We start from the raw sequence: 17601 nt of genomic DNA, 5'->3' as shown, positions 1-17601 counted from the left end.
GTGAAAATCTATCAATTTTGCACAAATTAATTAAATCAGAGTTCAAGCTTAAATGCAATATCCAGAGTATGCACAATCATGACAATGGGCAAGTGGACTACGGAGTAGTCTAGGGTTACCTAGACTACCCTGTAGTCCACTTGCCCATTGTGCATACTCTGGATATTGTATTTAAGCTTAAAACTCTGATTTAATTAATGTGTGCACAATTGATAGATTTTCACATCTGATCAGTCACCCTACTCCTCTGTTTGTTAGCTTCCCAAGTGGACTACTGACATTGCCTTGCGGTTAAGATTTTTAACACGGGACTCTATGGAGAGTTAGGCCAATTTCTGGCCTAACTAAAATTGGCGATGATGTAATGCATCTTTAAATGGATCTGCCTTGTGATTCGCCCATACCTCGCTATGGTTTAAATCGTCTGGGCCCGCGCCATTACCATTAACTACACCGTAAACAACTGTCTGTGGTATTTGCGGCACTTTTGTGTTGACGCGAAAGTTAATCTCTCATCAAACATCTAGCGCGTACTTGTGGTTAATGGACTGATAAACAAGTATGCTTGACAGTGTGTTCTTAGAGAGCAAAGTCCAGGGGGTAAAGTTCTGCTTACAATTCAAAGTTCATAGTCGAAATTTCGGGGTTCGCTATCAATAAACTGGTAGATTCCAAAATCAGAATTGTTCAGTAAAAGTGAGCCGTTATAATTATGCAAGATATTGTTGCATTCAATTACTTTTATTGTCACTAATCGTCTGATATTTTTAACTCTTTATGACCATTTTACTATTGAATACTTTAATTTTAATAAACATCAGTATAATTTTGAGTTCAACGAAATGGGTTCATCATGACTAATAATAACATATTTTTAATAAAATTCGACTATGGCATAGTCTAAGGGTTACCCATCAAACTTTCCACAGGGTCAAATTTCAAACTTGCTCAAATTGTGTTAAAACCATACCTATATGTACTCTAGCCATAAGATGGCGGAGGGGGGGGGGGGGTAACATCAAAGCGCTCCGATTTTGATAAAAAGAGGTGTTAAGATAAAATTCAAATATTAATATGATTGCACAATCTAGGATGGTTCGTTTACTATCTAATGCATCAAAGTAGGGCAACTTTCAAGGCCAATTATGCCTCATTGGTACTTGACCCAAGGTTTGCATGAGCTTATTTACTAAATTCTGCTGTGCTTATCATGATAATTAACCTTATCCTTGAATGTTTAACATTTTTGACAATACTCACACTGATAGGGTTTCTCTTTGAGTTGTTTCTTTTACTAACGCCGTGTACAAAGCATCATTGACAACAAAACACTGTGTTGTTCGGTAAATGGGGCATTTAAGACAAACTCCTTACCTCCAACCCCTAACCCTAATTAGCATATGATGTTTCTGTCTTAAATGCCACATCTACCGTATGTTTGGTGTGAATCTTGATATGTCTTCTGAGACTACTTTTATCTGCAAAGCATTTCTGACAATACTCACACTGATACGGTTTCTCTTTGGTGTGAGTTCTGATGTGATATTTCAGATGCCAAGTATGTGTGAAGCATTTCTGACAATATTCACACTGATAAGGTTTCTCTTTGGTGTGAGTTCTTATGTGTCTTTTGAGTTGACCTGCATCTGTGAAACATTTGTGACAATACTCACACTGATAAGGTTTTTCATTTGTGTCATTGGTGTGAGTTCTTATATGTCTCCATAAACTACCCTGCATCGTGAAGAAATTTGGACAATACTCGCATAGAAAAGATTTCACTGTGGTGTGAATCCTATTGTGTTTTGTGAGGCGACTTGAATCTGTGAAGCATTTCTGACAATACTCACACTGATAGGGTTTCTCTTTGTTGTGAGTTTTGATGTGATCTTTCAGATGCCATGTATGTGCGAAACATTTCTGACAATGCTCACACTGATATGGTTTCTCTTTGGTGTGAGTTCTTATGTGTCTTTTAAGTTGACTTTATCTGTGAAGCATTTATGGCAATAATCGCACTGACAAGGTTTTGCTTTGGTGTCATTGGTGTGAGTTCTTATATGTTTCCTCAGATCACCCTGCCCTGTGAAGAATTTCTGACAATATTCACATTGAAAAGATTGGTGAGTTTTTATTAAATGTTTTTTTAAAACACTGATTTGCGTGAAAAACCTCTGACAATATTTACACTGATAAGGTTTCTCTTTCGTGTGAGTTCTAATATGTCTGTTAAGGCGACTTGAATCTGCAAAATATTTCTGACAATAGTCACACTGATAGGGTTTCTCTTTGGTGTGGATTCTGATGTGATCTTTTAGATGCCATGTATGTGCGAAGCATTTCTGACAATATTCACACTGATAGGGTTTTTCTTTGGTGTGAGATATCATGTGTCTTTTGAGTTGACTTAAATCTGGGAAGCATTTCTGACAATACTCGCACTGACAAGATTTTGCTTTGGTGTCACTGGTGTGAGTTCTTATATGTCTTCTCATATCACTTTGCCTTGTGTAGGATTTCTGACAATATTCACATTGAAAAAATTTATCATTGGTGTGAGTTTTTATGTGCCTTTTCAGATCACTGCTCTGAGTGAAACAACGCTGACAATATTCACACTGATAAGGTTTCTCTTTAGTGTGAATTCTGATGTGATCTTTTAAATGCCACGTTTGTGCAAAGCATTTCTGACAATACTTGCACTGATGGGGTTTCTCTTTGGTGTGAGTTCTCATGTGTCTTTTAAGGTGACTGCTGTGTATAAAACATTGCTGACAACACTCACACTGGTAGGGTTTCTCTTTGGTGTGAGATCGGATGTGTATTTTCAGATCATCATTCCGTCCGAAGCATTTCTGACAATATTCACACTGATAGGGTTTCTCATGAGTGTGAATTCTAATGTGTCTTTTCAAATCACTAAGGTCTGTAAACCATTTCTGACAATATACACACTGGTAGGGTTTCTCTTTGGTGTGAGTTCGGATATGTCTCCTCAAATTACCTTCATGTGTAAAGTATTTCTGGCAATATTCACAAGGAAAAGATTTATCTTTGGTGTGAATGTTGATGTTATAGGAAGAAAATTCAACAGTTTCCATGTCCTGTCCGTAATAAGGATCCTTCCTCTTCAAGCATAGTTTTTTATACTTCATCTTATGTCGTTTTGTATGATTTGAACATTTATCAAAATCATCAAAATTACTTCCACAAATTGTACATCTGAATGGTGGTAACATTGTTAGTTATTGTAGGTAACCTTTGGTAGCAAGATGGCAGTATCACTACAGTTGCTCTAAAATCTTACAATTATAATATGCCCTGTACGTTAAAAAATAATAATAATAAAACTTTGTTAGACAATAGTCATGTTTTTGATACAAATTATGCAAAACAAGTTTCCATGGCTGTGACCAGGGTCCCTTACTCCGTGCATTTCGATTAGTATGTTTGAGAAATCCAGAAAAAAAATATATTTTCAAGCAAAACAGTTTTGATTTACATTATTTTTGCCTAGCATTAACACTTTTTTGGTTTACATGCATTATGGAATCGGAGGCTAAATATCCAATGAAAAATTTGTCAAAAACTTTCCAATTTTTATTTAAAACCTTCTCTGCACTGATTTGACAATAATAATTTTGACGACACCCTGACTCATAAAAAAAAATTAAATGCATTTGCTTTGTTGACAACCATGAGAGTTACCAAATCTTTCAAAAGCCGCCTTTTGCAATGATTTTTCATAAAATTTACCCCTTTTTCATGCAAAATCGAGGACAAAATATGGCCAAAAACAAATAAATTGTGACATAAAATTTCTGGATTTTCTCAATCACCCCTTTTATCAAAATGTTGCGGACAGTGCAAATTAAATACCCCTATTTTCCTATTTTCACTGTCAAATTTCACGGACAGTGCAAATTAAATACACCCTATTTTGCCAATTTCAAGGTCCTTGCTACTGGTAAAAAAGTAACCCCTTTTCCGCGCAATTTGGTAACTCTCATGGTTGTCAACGTTTGTGTTGAGTTGGGGGCCGGGAAAAAACTCCTGTAAAAAGCATGAAATGCCTGAGATAGAACCAATTCTTCAATTATATATTTTTTTTTTGAAATTCATTTCGAAAATAAATATGTCTAGGAATTTTGGATGCTTTTAATTTCTTGTTGTTTGTCTGTTTCCCAACTACAGCTTCATTGCCACTACTGATTTAGTCGGGCAAACACAATAAATTAACAATAACAATGATGGTGATGCAAGAAATGCATGCTGTGGCGCATGTGCAAGATATTTTGACTGGGGGAGCACAATCCTGGGCAAAGTGAACTTGGGGGCAAAATCAAGAAATTTTGTGCAAAATTCTTGCAAAAGTGGAAATTCACACAATTTTGGGGTTTTGCCTCAAAAGTGGGGGAAATTGGGGGGGATATATTTGGGGAAAAATGCATGCCCCCTTTTATGCAACTTTCATAAATGAAATTCTAGACTTCAATTACATACAAATCAGCACCTACTTTAACAGAAGTAGGCATATAATAATGATTATTGTCAAAATATTGATTTTCACCCCCCACAGACCCCCGTCCAAATACCGGCCGGCACCAACTCGCTTTTTTGGCCAATTTGGATGAAAATGGTGTCAAAATGCTCAGGAGATCATTCTGTATCAAATAAGCCTGTTCCGCTAAGCCCTAAGAAATTTGAAACATCAGGATCAGGCTAGTCACGATTATGCACTTTCAGTTTCTCACGCGTTTGAACGGGAATTGGATTGCGTACTTTTTCGATGTCTAGTGAGCAAATTTCTTCAATATTTTGAGAAAATGATGTCAAATTTTCTATTCTATATTGTTTGGTAATAATGTCTTTTGCCAATAGTATGTTTAAAGTTGTAATTTTGTGTTTTGATCGCAAAGATCGGATATTTTCGTTCCCTGATTCGAATTCTGAACCCTTCGCAAGGGTGCCGATTTCGGCAGAACTTTGACGATAATTTTGCCTTTTTGGACACTAAAATGCATTCGATCCTTAATTTTGTTTCAACCGAGTCTTAATTAGCAAGCACAATAAGGTTGGTACCACTTTTATATACATTAATAAAATTTTTAAGATTTTTTTTCAAGTTTCTAACCGGCGCAAATCGTTAAGTGTGTATTTCCCATTGACATCCAAAATGGCGTAAGCCAGTCCTTAATATACATAGGTAGGCCTACGGCGTATATAGGACTGGCAAGCGAGTCTAGATCAGGCGGGGGATCAGGATTCCTTTAGTATTATAAATAATAAAAAATTAAGCTTACCATATCCAACTCGCGCGTGTAACCGGGCACCTCACACAGACGGGTTTTTTTATGGTCATAGATTTGAATTTACAATTTGTTAGTGCAAGGTGTATTAATTCATCGCCAGACCATACAATACAGAAGCTAGAAGCCGGTAGAAAGTAAAACTTTAGAAAAAAATGAACGATTAAATTTTGCAGCCCGTCATATCATAGCGTCTATTGACCTGTCGATGAGATTTGTACGGCCCACTACCACTACGTCCTCACCTTATTTCGCCTGCCCCTGTCGTGTTTCACAAAAGCTACAATATCTAAAGATTCTTTGAACCGCATATAGGTCTACGTCCGTTAATATCATGCATTGATTGAGGTTTTGAAAATTTCGATTTCCACTGCATAACTTTAATTCCAAATTAAAGGAGGATTCGTAACTAGCATCCTCTTTTATGACATTTTTCATTAGGCCTAGATATCTACGAAAAAAGCTTATTCCCAAAATTTCAGTTGATTCCGATTTTGCGTTTGCGAGTTATGCATGATAATGCTCCATAGACAACTTGTGTTGTAAGGGGGCGGTCATTTTCTTTGGAGGGGGGGGGGTCATGGAATTTTTAGATGGGGGTTATAATTTTTTAACACCCAAAATAGGGCGGTTACAGAATTATTAAGGGCTGGTGACTCAAATTTTTTGTGCGCTGTGCGCGCATTCTTTAATTTAACAATCAAAATGTGCGTGTGACAATCTTTCGTTACATAATGCAAAATTTTGGCCCGCTCCGCACGCCTTCTTTACACACACGATCAAATTTTAAGGCATTCCGCCACTTTTTGGTGCGCTCTTCGCCTTTGTTCCAGCAATGATTTGTCTTGAGTCTGTGTCGGCGGAAGGGGGGGTCATAAAAAAATTCACCCTGTAATAGGATGGGTCGTAAAACATTTTGCCCACGATAGGGGGTCATAAATATTTATTATTTATTTATTTATTTAGGGCTGTGCAATAATTATGAGGACCCCTGGGGTAAAATTTCCAAACGGCTCGCCAAAATCGCTTGCCCCCCCTCTCGGCCCACCAAAAATCGCTTCCCCCCCTTGCACATGCCAATTTTTTTGGATCCCAATTTGCAAACCTTAATTAAATGGTCTATATACATGTTGCGAGTGCAGCGAGCAGGAAAATTTGCATATTTAAGGGATCTGGAATGAGCGTTTTGAGCGTTTCGACAGTATTTTTTGTGGGACATGGGAGCACATTAGACATATCGAATTGCATTCTAAATACGAAGAAAGTCTTTCTGATATCAAATAATTTTCATTTTTTGACATTCACGATATAATACAAATTTTATGACAAATTATTAAAATTTGATATTTTCACATTTTTGATATATAACAGTCCTCGAAGTAAATTTTATAAATCTAATGATATATTCTTAAAGTGTATGTAGTTGGGAGGAAAGCCGACGATCAATTGAAAATTTTGACCTTTCATATTGAAGATATGGATTTTTTTCCCAAATAGACCTATTTTTTTTTGGTGTTTTGGGGAAAAATCCATATCTTCAATACGAAAGGTCAAAATTTTCAATTGATCGTCGGCTTTTCATCCCACCTACATACATTTTAAGTATAAATCATCAGATTTATCAAATTTAAATGCAATGATCCTTATGACATTCTGAACATTTGCCTAACTTTACCTCGTTCTATTTTGCCTGAAGTCATCATCATACGATATTCATCTGATATTCCCAATAATAATTATGCCGCCAGTTGCAATAACTTGACATGTCTGTTGGTGGTCTGCAATTTGGCAACTATATTTTGCACAACACAGTAAACTTATAGGCCTATGACAATAAGAATAGGCCTTCTTAGTACTTTTTACATCCATGCTAAATGATGTTTTGGTACTCTCAAGTTATTTTGATATCAAATGTGTTAATCAGTGATTTCATCGAGGTTTATAGGCCTAGAACCCGAAAAACGGACGTACAGGCGAGTCATATTCTTGTCCGACCCAACTTGAGAATATCTAAATAAGGGACCGTTCACACACTTGTAAGGGGGGCTGATGCAAAAAATTTTATCACAAACATTTTTTTGCCCCCCCCCCCTTTGCAGACCTCGAAAATTTCAGTGCCCCCCCTTTTGACATGAAAATTATGGGTCAACCCCATAGAAAAGCATATAAACTCCCCTTAGGAGGCTCAACAATTTTCACCCTCCCCCCCACTTTTTTGCATCAGGCCCCCCTTACAAGTGTTTGTGAACGGTCACTAATTTTGTGATGGTGAAAATAAACCTGGGTGACAGCACTACTTTTTTTTTTTGAAAGTGATCATTAATAGCAGCCCTACGCGTCACCTCCAAAAGTGGCAGTGCACCTCCCCCCTGCGATGGACATGATGAGGGCGAAATAAGTTGAGGACGAAATGAGAGTGGACCGTACGGGTCTTTAATCAACAGACGACAGGCTGCAAATATCTTGAACTCTCGTCAGGTCATTCGTCGCAAAGGATTTCCGAGTGTCATACTGACATACACGCATATGCTGAGTCGGACTGAATGCACGTAATTCTCGCGTATAAACATTAGTTCACCACGTAAACTTGTATGGCTCAAAATTCGGACCGCTCGCATGGACAGATAGCATCAGTTTGTGAATGAGGACATCGTATAAGTTCCTTGTACTAGTATAAACATAGATGATAGAAGAGCTGGTATAAAGGGAAGTTGTCATCATCTACTTCAAATTTTACTACTTCGTGAAAGAATTATGAATTAATATGAGCGAGGTGGCGAACTCCGCCAAGTCGTCGCGACCAGTTATATTCATCTCAGATCGCGACGGTATAATAAAGTAAGTAGGTTACGTACATGTACATGTAATATGTATAAAAGGCAAACCTTAAGTTTAGTATCACATTTGCTAGTATACAGCCAAGTTGGCCCGAAACACAATAGAAAATTAAAAGAAAAGATCTAGGATCAAGGAAACCTACATACATGTAGCCTATACTTCATTCAATTGACCAAAATATATAATTTATTTTTGTGATGAGAGAATCGCACCATGGCACATGGAATTTTAGAGGGATTTTAATATTTAGCAGTTCCATAGACTATAGAAAAGCTGCTGTCATCAGACTATGGCGCTGTTTTGTTTTGCAAACCAGGAACTTGAAATTTTGCCCTAATAAAAATGCCTAGTATTAAATAACTTTAATCAAATTACGACCATCATTTTAATGTTTGCACAAGAACATTGGCCCCTGGCCCCCCAACTCAACACAAAAATTGACAACCATGAGAGTTACGAAATAGCGCTGAATAGGGGTAATTATTTTTACAAGTAGCGAGGACCGCAAAATTGGGAAAATAGGAGGTATAACCGGGGTATTTAATTTGGACAGTCCGCGAAATTTGACCGTGAAATCAGCAAAATATGGGATATTTAATTTGCACTGTCCGCAAAATTTGGATAAAAGGGTACTTGGGAAAATCCGGTAATTTGATGTCAATATTTAATGCCACTGAAAAGGGTGTTTGAAATTCTATTCATTGAAAAGGGATGTTGGAAATTCTAATCATTGAAAACCACAAAAAAGGGGTTGTTTTTGGCCAAATTTTGTCCTCGATTTTCCATGAAAAAGGGGTTAAATTTGATGAAAAATCATTGCAAAGGGGGTCTTTAAAAGATTTGGTAACTCTCATGGTTGCCAACTATTGTGTTGAGTTGGGGGCCGGGCATTGGCCCAAGCTCAACGTATTGACTGTCATTTAAACTTATTAACTTAAAGGTTTGGTGGGTTTCCATGACATTGGCATACTGACCATCCTTTTTAATTAAGTTTGGCACGACAAAGAATCTTAGCCCAAGCTTTTATTGGTGTACACAGTTCAGCGTTGGCTTACCGACAGGGTCCATATGCTATTGCTGACTATTGCCAAGGTGAAGCCAACAATATATATTTCATTGCTTCAGGGCATGACAGGAGTCTAACAAAGTTATTTATTTTTACTGCAGGACATATTCAACCTACAAGAATTACAGAGAAATACATTGTAGTGACGCTACTATCTTGCAAACCAATGGATCCCAGCTTAATGTTACAACCATTCAAATGTACAATTTGTAGCACCAGTTTTGACTCTTTTGACAAATATTCAGTTCATACACGTAACCATAAGATAAAATATAGACAATTACGTTGCAAGAAGAAGGATCCAAATTTCGTACTATGTCTAAAGGATTTGGGAGCAAATCGGTGCAAGTACTGTGCTAAATTCTTCAAAGACAAATGGTATCTGAAAATACACATCAGAATCCACACCAAAGAGAAACCGTATCAGTGCGAATATTGTCAGAAACGCTTTGCCCGGAGTAGTGATCTCAAACCGCACATCAGGATACACACAAAAGAGAAACCTTATCAGTGTGAATACTGTGAGAAATTCTTTACCCAGAAGAGTTATATCAAAAGACATCTCAGAACCCACACCAACGAGAAACCTCATCAGTGTCAGTACTGTGGTAAATATTTTGGAGAGAAGAGTAATCTCACAACCCATATAAGAAGTCACACCAAAGAGAAACGTTATCAGTGTGAATATTGTCAGAAATGTTTTGGACAGAATAGTGATCTCAAGAGACACATCGCATCTCACAAAAAAACAGGCAAGCTGTCAGTTTGAAAATTGTACTAAAAGCATTGTCCGAATAGTGATCCCAAACCGCACATCGGGACACACGCAAAAGAGGACACAGGGAAATCAGAGCAGGACATCAAGACAAAAGAGGACATCAGGACACCCACACCTTATCAGTGTGAATACTGTAAGAAGTTCTTTACCAAGAAAAGTTATACAAGGCACCTCAGAACTCACACCAATGAGAAAACTTATCAGTGTCAGTATTGTGGTAAATTCTTTAAAGATAAGAGTAATCTCACAAGTCACATCAGAACGCACACTAAGGAGAAGCGTTATCAGTGTGAATATTGTCAAAAATGTTTTGGACAGAATGGTGATCTGAAGAAACACATCATATCACATACAAAACAGACAAGTTATCAATGTAAATATTGTAATAAATCCTTTGCCCAGAATAACCATCTTGTGAATCATACCAGAACTCACACCAAAAAGACACATCAGTGTGAATATTGTCAGAAATGCTTTTCATGTAAGAACCGTCTGAAAATACACATAAGATCTCATACCAAAGAGAAACCCTATCAGTGTGAGTATTGTCAGAAATGCTTTTCTGTACAACGTACCTTACAACAACACATCCGAACTCACACTAAAGAGAAGCCCTATCAGTGTGAGTATTGCCAGAAATGTTTTTCCACACAAGGTAATTTACAAATTCACATCCGAACTCACACTAAAGAGAAACCCTATCAGTGTGAGTATTGTGACAAAAGTTTCGGAGATGGCAGTAGTCTTACAAAACATGTCAGAACTCACACCAAAGAGAAACCTTTTCAGTGTGAGTATTGTCAAAGCTGCTTTGCACAAAGCAGTGATCTGACAAGACACATCAGAACTCACTCCAAAGAGAAACCCTATCAGTGTGAGCATTGTCTGAAACTCTTTGCACACTACAATGATCTGACAACACACAGACAAGTTCACAGCAATGAGATAGTTGAGATTGACATTGCGAACCCCTTTCGGTGTGAGCATTGCCAAAAATGCTTTTCAAACAGCAGTGACCTGACAAGACACATCAGACGAGTTAACAGCAGCAAAAAGGATCCTAATGATGAAAAACAATATCGTTGTGAGTATTGTCATAAATGCTTCGGACGGAAATATCTAAAAAGACACTTAAGAACTCACACCCAATACAAACCATACAAGTGTGAATATTGTGAGAAAGGCTTTATTCAAAACAAGGACCTGACCAGTCACAGACGAGTTCACACGAACGAGAAACCATACCAGTGTCACCATTGTCAGAAAAGCTTTACAACTAATGGTCAATGCAAAAGACACGTCAGTGATATTCACACTAAAGATAAATCTTATCAATGCGAACATTGTGGTAAATGTTTTGCAAATTCTTGGGATGTTAAAAATCATACTATCAAAGCTCACACTAAAGAGAGGCAGTATTTGTGTCAGTATTGTGGGAAAGGTTTCATGGATTCTGGTACTCTAAAAGGTCACTTCAGAACTCACACCAAAGAGAAACCGTTTCAGTGTATTTACTGTCAGAAATGCTTTGCGACTAGGACTAATTATAGAAGGCACATCGGAATTCACGAGCAGATTAGAGAGAAACCATACAAGTGTGAGCATTGTGGGAAAGGCTTTTTACAAAACTGTGATCTGACAAGACACATCAGAATTCACAGCAACGAGAAACCATATCAGTGTGAATATTGTAAGAAGTGCTTTGCTACTAGTTGGTATGTCAAAGTTCATAGTAAAGTTCACACCAAATAAAACTTACAGTGTGAAAGAACATCAGGCCTTGTCTTTTGAAAATTACTGGCGAGTGACAAACTACTCTCCTCAAAACTTGTCAGGTGAGCTGTAGGCAAGTGATTTTAATCACTTGTATTATTATTACACCAAATGTAGGCGAGTGATAAAAAGCTCTCCTCGGATTGATTTTAGGCGAGTGATCATTCTCACTCGCCTAAAAGACAAGGCCTGGAACATTGCTTACACCGCCTCAAACACAGCAGCAATTGTAGAGCACCACAAACACAGGACATGACACTGACGTCGAAGTGCTCTGCAGAGAAGAAAAACTGGTGACAAGAAAAGTGAGACCACCCCTACTACCCTTAACAGGGAATGGTGTCACGGGTCTGAGAACGTGCCAAAATCTATGACACTTTACTTCTATAAGCACCTTCCAAAAGGTCAACGCAAGACATTGTCCAGAAGTAAAAACGTCTCACATCAGAAATTCACCGTATCACACCGCTGATGACGGAGTAGGCCTAGTTACTTTGAAATTATTTGAACAAAAACGTAAGTGTTTAAACTTTCTTTGCAGTGTGAATCTTGTCACACGAGAGAGTAAAAGCAAAATATACTCTTGTAAGGGAACAACCCAAAAGCTCGACGAAGTCCTATAAACGAAAAGTTCTTTCGTTACAAAAAATGTAGAAGGCTAACCCCCTCCCTCATGGCCTCTAAGTTAAGTGTCAAATATCGAAAATACCTACCCGTATGGCCAGGCTACAATGGCCGTCGCTATGGTTCATGCGGTTGTGGAGGGGGTGTGCCAATGCTAGGAAATTGCTCATGTTCATGGAAGAAACTAATATTTTTTTTATTTTAAAATATTTTCTTAATACCTTTTTGGCACGAACAAAATAGGATTTATAAAATAAGCAACCACTGTAAAATGTCAATATCGTACTTCGGAAAATACTAAAATTTGAAAATTATATATTAAATCCTTAAGGGCGTACTACACCCATATATTGGTTTGATTGGTCTAAAAAAATATTTTTTCATTTATAGCGAGGCGATATATGCACGGATCATGTGAGATAAAAAAAAATTAAAAAAATAAATAAAAAAGGTGCTTTTAAACCATTGTATAGCAAGTCATTTTAGCCCTATATATTTTTTGTTTACCGTATCCTGGTAACTCAGATGCTTGTTTCATAACAAACCATAATTTATTCTTTTCAACATGTTCAAGTAGGGTACATGAATAGAATACATTAAATCCTTTTTTATACTCTCTATAGAAAATCTAGTGGTGCTTGCAAAATATATAACACTGAATAAATTAAATAAACACTTACACAATAGATGCATAGTCATTAGTCAATTTGATATTGATGTTGTTATTGATGTGTTGTTAGGAGAAGAAAAGGCTATTAGGTCACCGTATGTCAGGTTATAGGTCAATTGGTTCAGGTCAAATTTAAGCATCAATTTTGAATACACATGTGAGAGTCTGTGATACAAAATGTATCATACTGAGGAATAATTTTGATATTCTGTCTTTAACTGGATATATATCGAGAAGTGCAAGGTGGATATACTAATATACCTTGGGATGTAAATGGTGAGTACAATTTAGAATCCCTAGTTGAGATGGATTTCACAAATAAATATAAAATAGTTACCAAAATCACAAAAGTTAAGCTTACGGAAAACTACCCAATATGGTGGTATAGGTTACAAGAAATACAATTTTTTTCAACATTGCTGTAGTATGGTTGTGGTAACCTGTTACCTATGGCTTAATTAAGTTTCAGTGAAATAATGTCGCAAGTTAAAAATACAAAATATAGCTCAACATTGAAAATAGAAGCATTTTAACCAGTTCCTTTTTTGATAGTTGTGGAGCACCAAGTTCATGAAGTCATAAAAGAAATCAGGAACCACTTATTCCCATTTTACATATCAACTTTATTTCCCTAACGTGTTAGCAACACATATCCAAAATTTTAACGAAATCCGTTGATATTAAGCTTTTCAAAATGAAGTGAATTTAAATCATCAGTGATGTACAACCTTTTGGCTACTTCTTTTAAAATCAAGTAAGCTATGTTGATACCGATGCCACCAATAAAACGAGAAGATTTGCCCTTCATTTTGCATACCATTTTGTCCAATTTTTTTTGTAATTTCTTCACAAAATGCAAAAAATGCAAAAAAAAATCAATGGGTGTAGTACCCCCTTAAAATAATGAAAGGACTTTCGTTTATAGGACTTCGTCGAACTTTTGGGTTGTTCCCTAACACAAATCTGAATTAAACTTCAAAAGGAAGCAATTAGAATATAATTATTATAGTCATAAAACTAGAGCCATAAACTGCTGTTTTATATGCATGATAACTTGTACAAATCAGAATACGGCATGAAATCAATTTTAATTTCAAAAGTATAAAGGTAATATATTATAAAGTAAAACAAAGAATATGCATGCAACATGCCTTTGTGGATGCAAATTATTATTTTGTCTGTTTAATATATAGCTCCAAGGTTGGTTCACATTTCCATGGAAAATCTGTGGTATACAATGTAGACCTATGTAACGCAACATCACTGACAAGCCAGACCAGCTTACCTTAGTCTGTAAAAAAATGCTGGCCTTTAATTGTAGTTAAAATGTCAAAACACTAGTAAGAAATAGAAACGATGCATGTCCAACAATCATTATTACAATTGACTTTGGAAATAAAAAGGGGGTTCCTAGGGTGGGAATAAGAAAAAAGAAAAGAAAGGGTCATGAATACCTGATTATTGTTTTAAAGGTGGTCATTGGGTGCAACGGTTTGAAAAAAAAAGGTACCGAGCCACATGGCTCGTTATAGAAGGAGTAGCAAAATTAGTGATAAAAAGTGGCTTACTGTATTTTGCGAAACGAAACGAAACGAAACGAAATGAAACGAAACGAAACGAAACAGATTTTTAAGGTGTCCCTAAACTAGTTTATGATTTTTATGATTTGTTATTATTCATGTGTTTCAATGACCTAGATTAAATTATTAAGCATTTTTAAGTTAAATTTAATAAATTTACCTTATCCGGGTATTATAGTTGACTCATCTTGCATTAAGTTTTTTTTATGTTGTTGTTGTTGTTGAGAACCGTGTGAACATAGATGAATGTGAAGAACTATCCGCAGGAAAATCTCATGAATTGCAAGAAACACAACCGCGGGATATAGGCCCTAAACCTTGTACACTCTGACTGCAATGGCCTACACTATGGTGCAATGAGCCCGTTTCGCATTTTTGTAAAATGCGAAACAGACGAATAACTTTTTGCATTAAAATATTTTGGGTAATTTCTTTGCATAATATCATGTATCTTGACAACACACATTCATGTGATAAAGATCAAAGGTCACATCCCATACTTTGGGTGCAATGAGCCCCAAACCACTTTTTAATATGAAATCATATATCTCATTAGGCAATAAAAAATATTTTTTAATCATTGATAGCTCAAGAAGTTGACCTTGACAAGAAATGTATGCATGCACAATTTGAACTTGTTTGTGTTTATACTTTGGGTGCAATGAGCCCGTTTCGCATTTTTGTAAAATGCGAAACGGACAAATAACTTTTTGCACTAAAATATTTTGGGTAATTTCTTTGCATAATATCATGTATCTTGACAACACGCATTCATGTGATAAAGATCAAAGGTCATAACCATAACCCCATACTTTGGGTGCAATGAGCCCGTTTCGCATTTTTGTAAAATGCGAAACGGACGAATAACTTTTTACATGAAAATATTTTGGGTAATTTCTTTGCATAATATCATGTATCTTGACAACACGCATTCCTGTGGTAACTATCAAAGGTCATAACCCCATACTTTGGGTGCAATGAGCCCCAACCCACTTTTTAATATGAAATCATATATCTCATTAGCCAATGAAAAAATATTTCAAAATTATTTATAGCTAAAGAAGTTGATCTTGACAAGAAATGTATGCATGCAAAATTTGAACTTGCTAGTGTTTATACTTTGGGTGCAATGAGCCCGTTTCGCATTTTTGTAAAATGCGAAACGGACGAATAACTTTTTACATGAAAATATTTTGGGTAATTTCTTTGCATAATATCATGTATCTTGACAACATGCATTCCTGTGGTAGCCTAACTATCAAAGGTCATAACCCCATACTTTGGGTGCAATGAGCCCCAACCCACTTTTTAATATGAAATCATATATCTCATTAGCCAATGAAAAAATATTTCAAAATTATTTATAGCTAAAGAAGTTGATCTTGACAAGAAATGTACGCATGCAAAATTTGAACTTGCTAGTGTTTATAGGGCCTACTTTGGGTGCAATGAGCCCGTTTCGCATTTTTGTAAAATGCGAAACGGACGAATAACGTTTTACATGAAAATATTTTGGGCAATTTTTTTGCATAATATCATGTATCTTGAAAACACGCATTCCTTTGGTAAAGATCAAAGGTCATATCCCCACACTTTGTGTGCAATGAGCCCCAAACCACTTTTTAATATGATATCATATATCTCATTGGCCAATGAAAAATTATTTTAAAATTATTTATAGCTAAAGAAGTTGATCTTGACAAGAAATGTATGCATGCAAAATTTGAACTTGCTAGTGTTTATACTTTGGGTGCAATGAGCCCGTTTCGCATTTTTGTAAAATGCGAAACGGACGAATAACTTTTTACATGAAAATATTTTGGGTATTTTTTTTGCATAATATCATGTATCTTGACAACACGCATTCCTTTGGTAAAGATCGAAGGTCATATCCCCAAACTTTGAGTGCAATGAGCCTCAAACCACTTTTTAATATGAAATCATATATCTCATTAGGCAATAAAAAATTATTTTTTAATCATTGATAGCTAAAGAAGTTGACCTTGACAAGAAATGTATGCATGCAAAATTTGAACTAGCTAGTGTTTATACTTTGGGTGCAATCATGAGCCCGTTTCGCATTTTGTAAAATGCGAAACGGACGAATAACTTTTACATGAAAATATTTTGGGTAATTTCTTTGCATAATATCATGTTTCTTTGACAACACACATTCATGTGATAAAGATCAAAGGTCACATCCCCATATTTTGGGTACAATGAGCCCCAAACCACTTTTTAATATGAAATCATATATCTCATTAGGCAATAAAAATTATTTTTTAATCATTGATAGCTAAAGAAGTTGACCTTGACAAGAAATGTATGCATGCAAAATTTGAACTTGCTAGTGTTTATACTTTGGGTGCAATGAGCCCGTTTCGCATTTTTGTAAAATGCGAAACGGACGAATAACTTTTTACATTAAAATATTTTGGGTAATTTCTTTGCATAATATCACGTATCTTGACAACACGCATTCATGTGATAAAGATCAAAGGTCATAACCCCATACTTTGGGTGCAATGAGCCCCAAACCACTTTTTTAATATGAAATCATATAGGCCCTATCTCATTACTACATTAGGCAATAAAAATTATTTTTTATTCATTGATAGCTCAAGAAGTTGACCTTGACAAGAAATGTATGCATGCAAAATTTGAACTTGCTGGTGTTTATACTTTGGGTGCAATGAGACCGTTTCGCATTTTTGTAAAATGCTAAAATATTTTTTCATTGGCTAATGAGATATAGGGCCTTTGATTTCATATTAAAAAGTGGTTTGGGGCTCATTGCACCCAAAGTATGGGGTAATGACCTTTGATATTTACCACAGGAATGCATGTTGTCAAGATACAGGATATTATGCAAAGAAATTTGGGAGTGTTCAGAAATACTTTGGTGGGGGGGCTGGTAAAAGGGAGGGGGGGGCCAAAAGTTTTGGACCTTAAAGAGGGGGGAC

General features: G+C 36.2%; 1 protein-coding gene across 1 annotated transcript in view; it reads right to left on the bottom strand.

Moving 5' to 3' along the window:
• LOC140140597 (uncharacterized) overlaps window positions 1-17601 on the bottom strand; it is a 56331-nt gene that overhangs the window by 18956 nt on the left and 19774 nt on the right. Inside the window, 2 exon segments of the mRNA XM_072162357.1 lie at window positions 1393-1968; window positions 1971-3245. Of these exon segments, the coding sequence (XP_072018458.1) occupies window positions 1393-1968; window positions 1971-3245 (1851 nt within the window).

The sequence above is a fragment of the Amphiura filiformis genome, chromosome 2, assembly GCF_039555335.1.
Source record: "Amphiura filiformis chromosome 2, Afil_fr2py, whole genome shotgun sequence".
NCBI classification, from domain to species: Eukaryota; Metazoa; Echinodermata; class Ophiuroidea; order Amphilepidida; family Amphiuridae; genus Amphiura; species Amphiura filiformis.
Note: the sequence above shows the minus strand (reverse complement) of the source record. Positions and strands in the feature narration are given on the sequence as shown.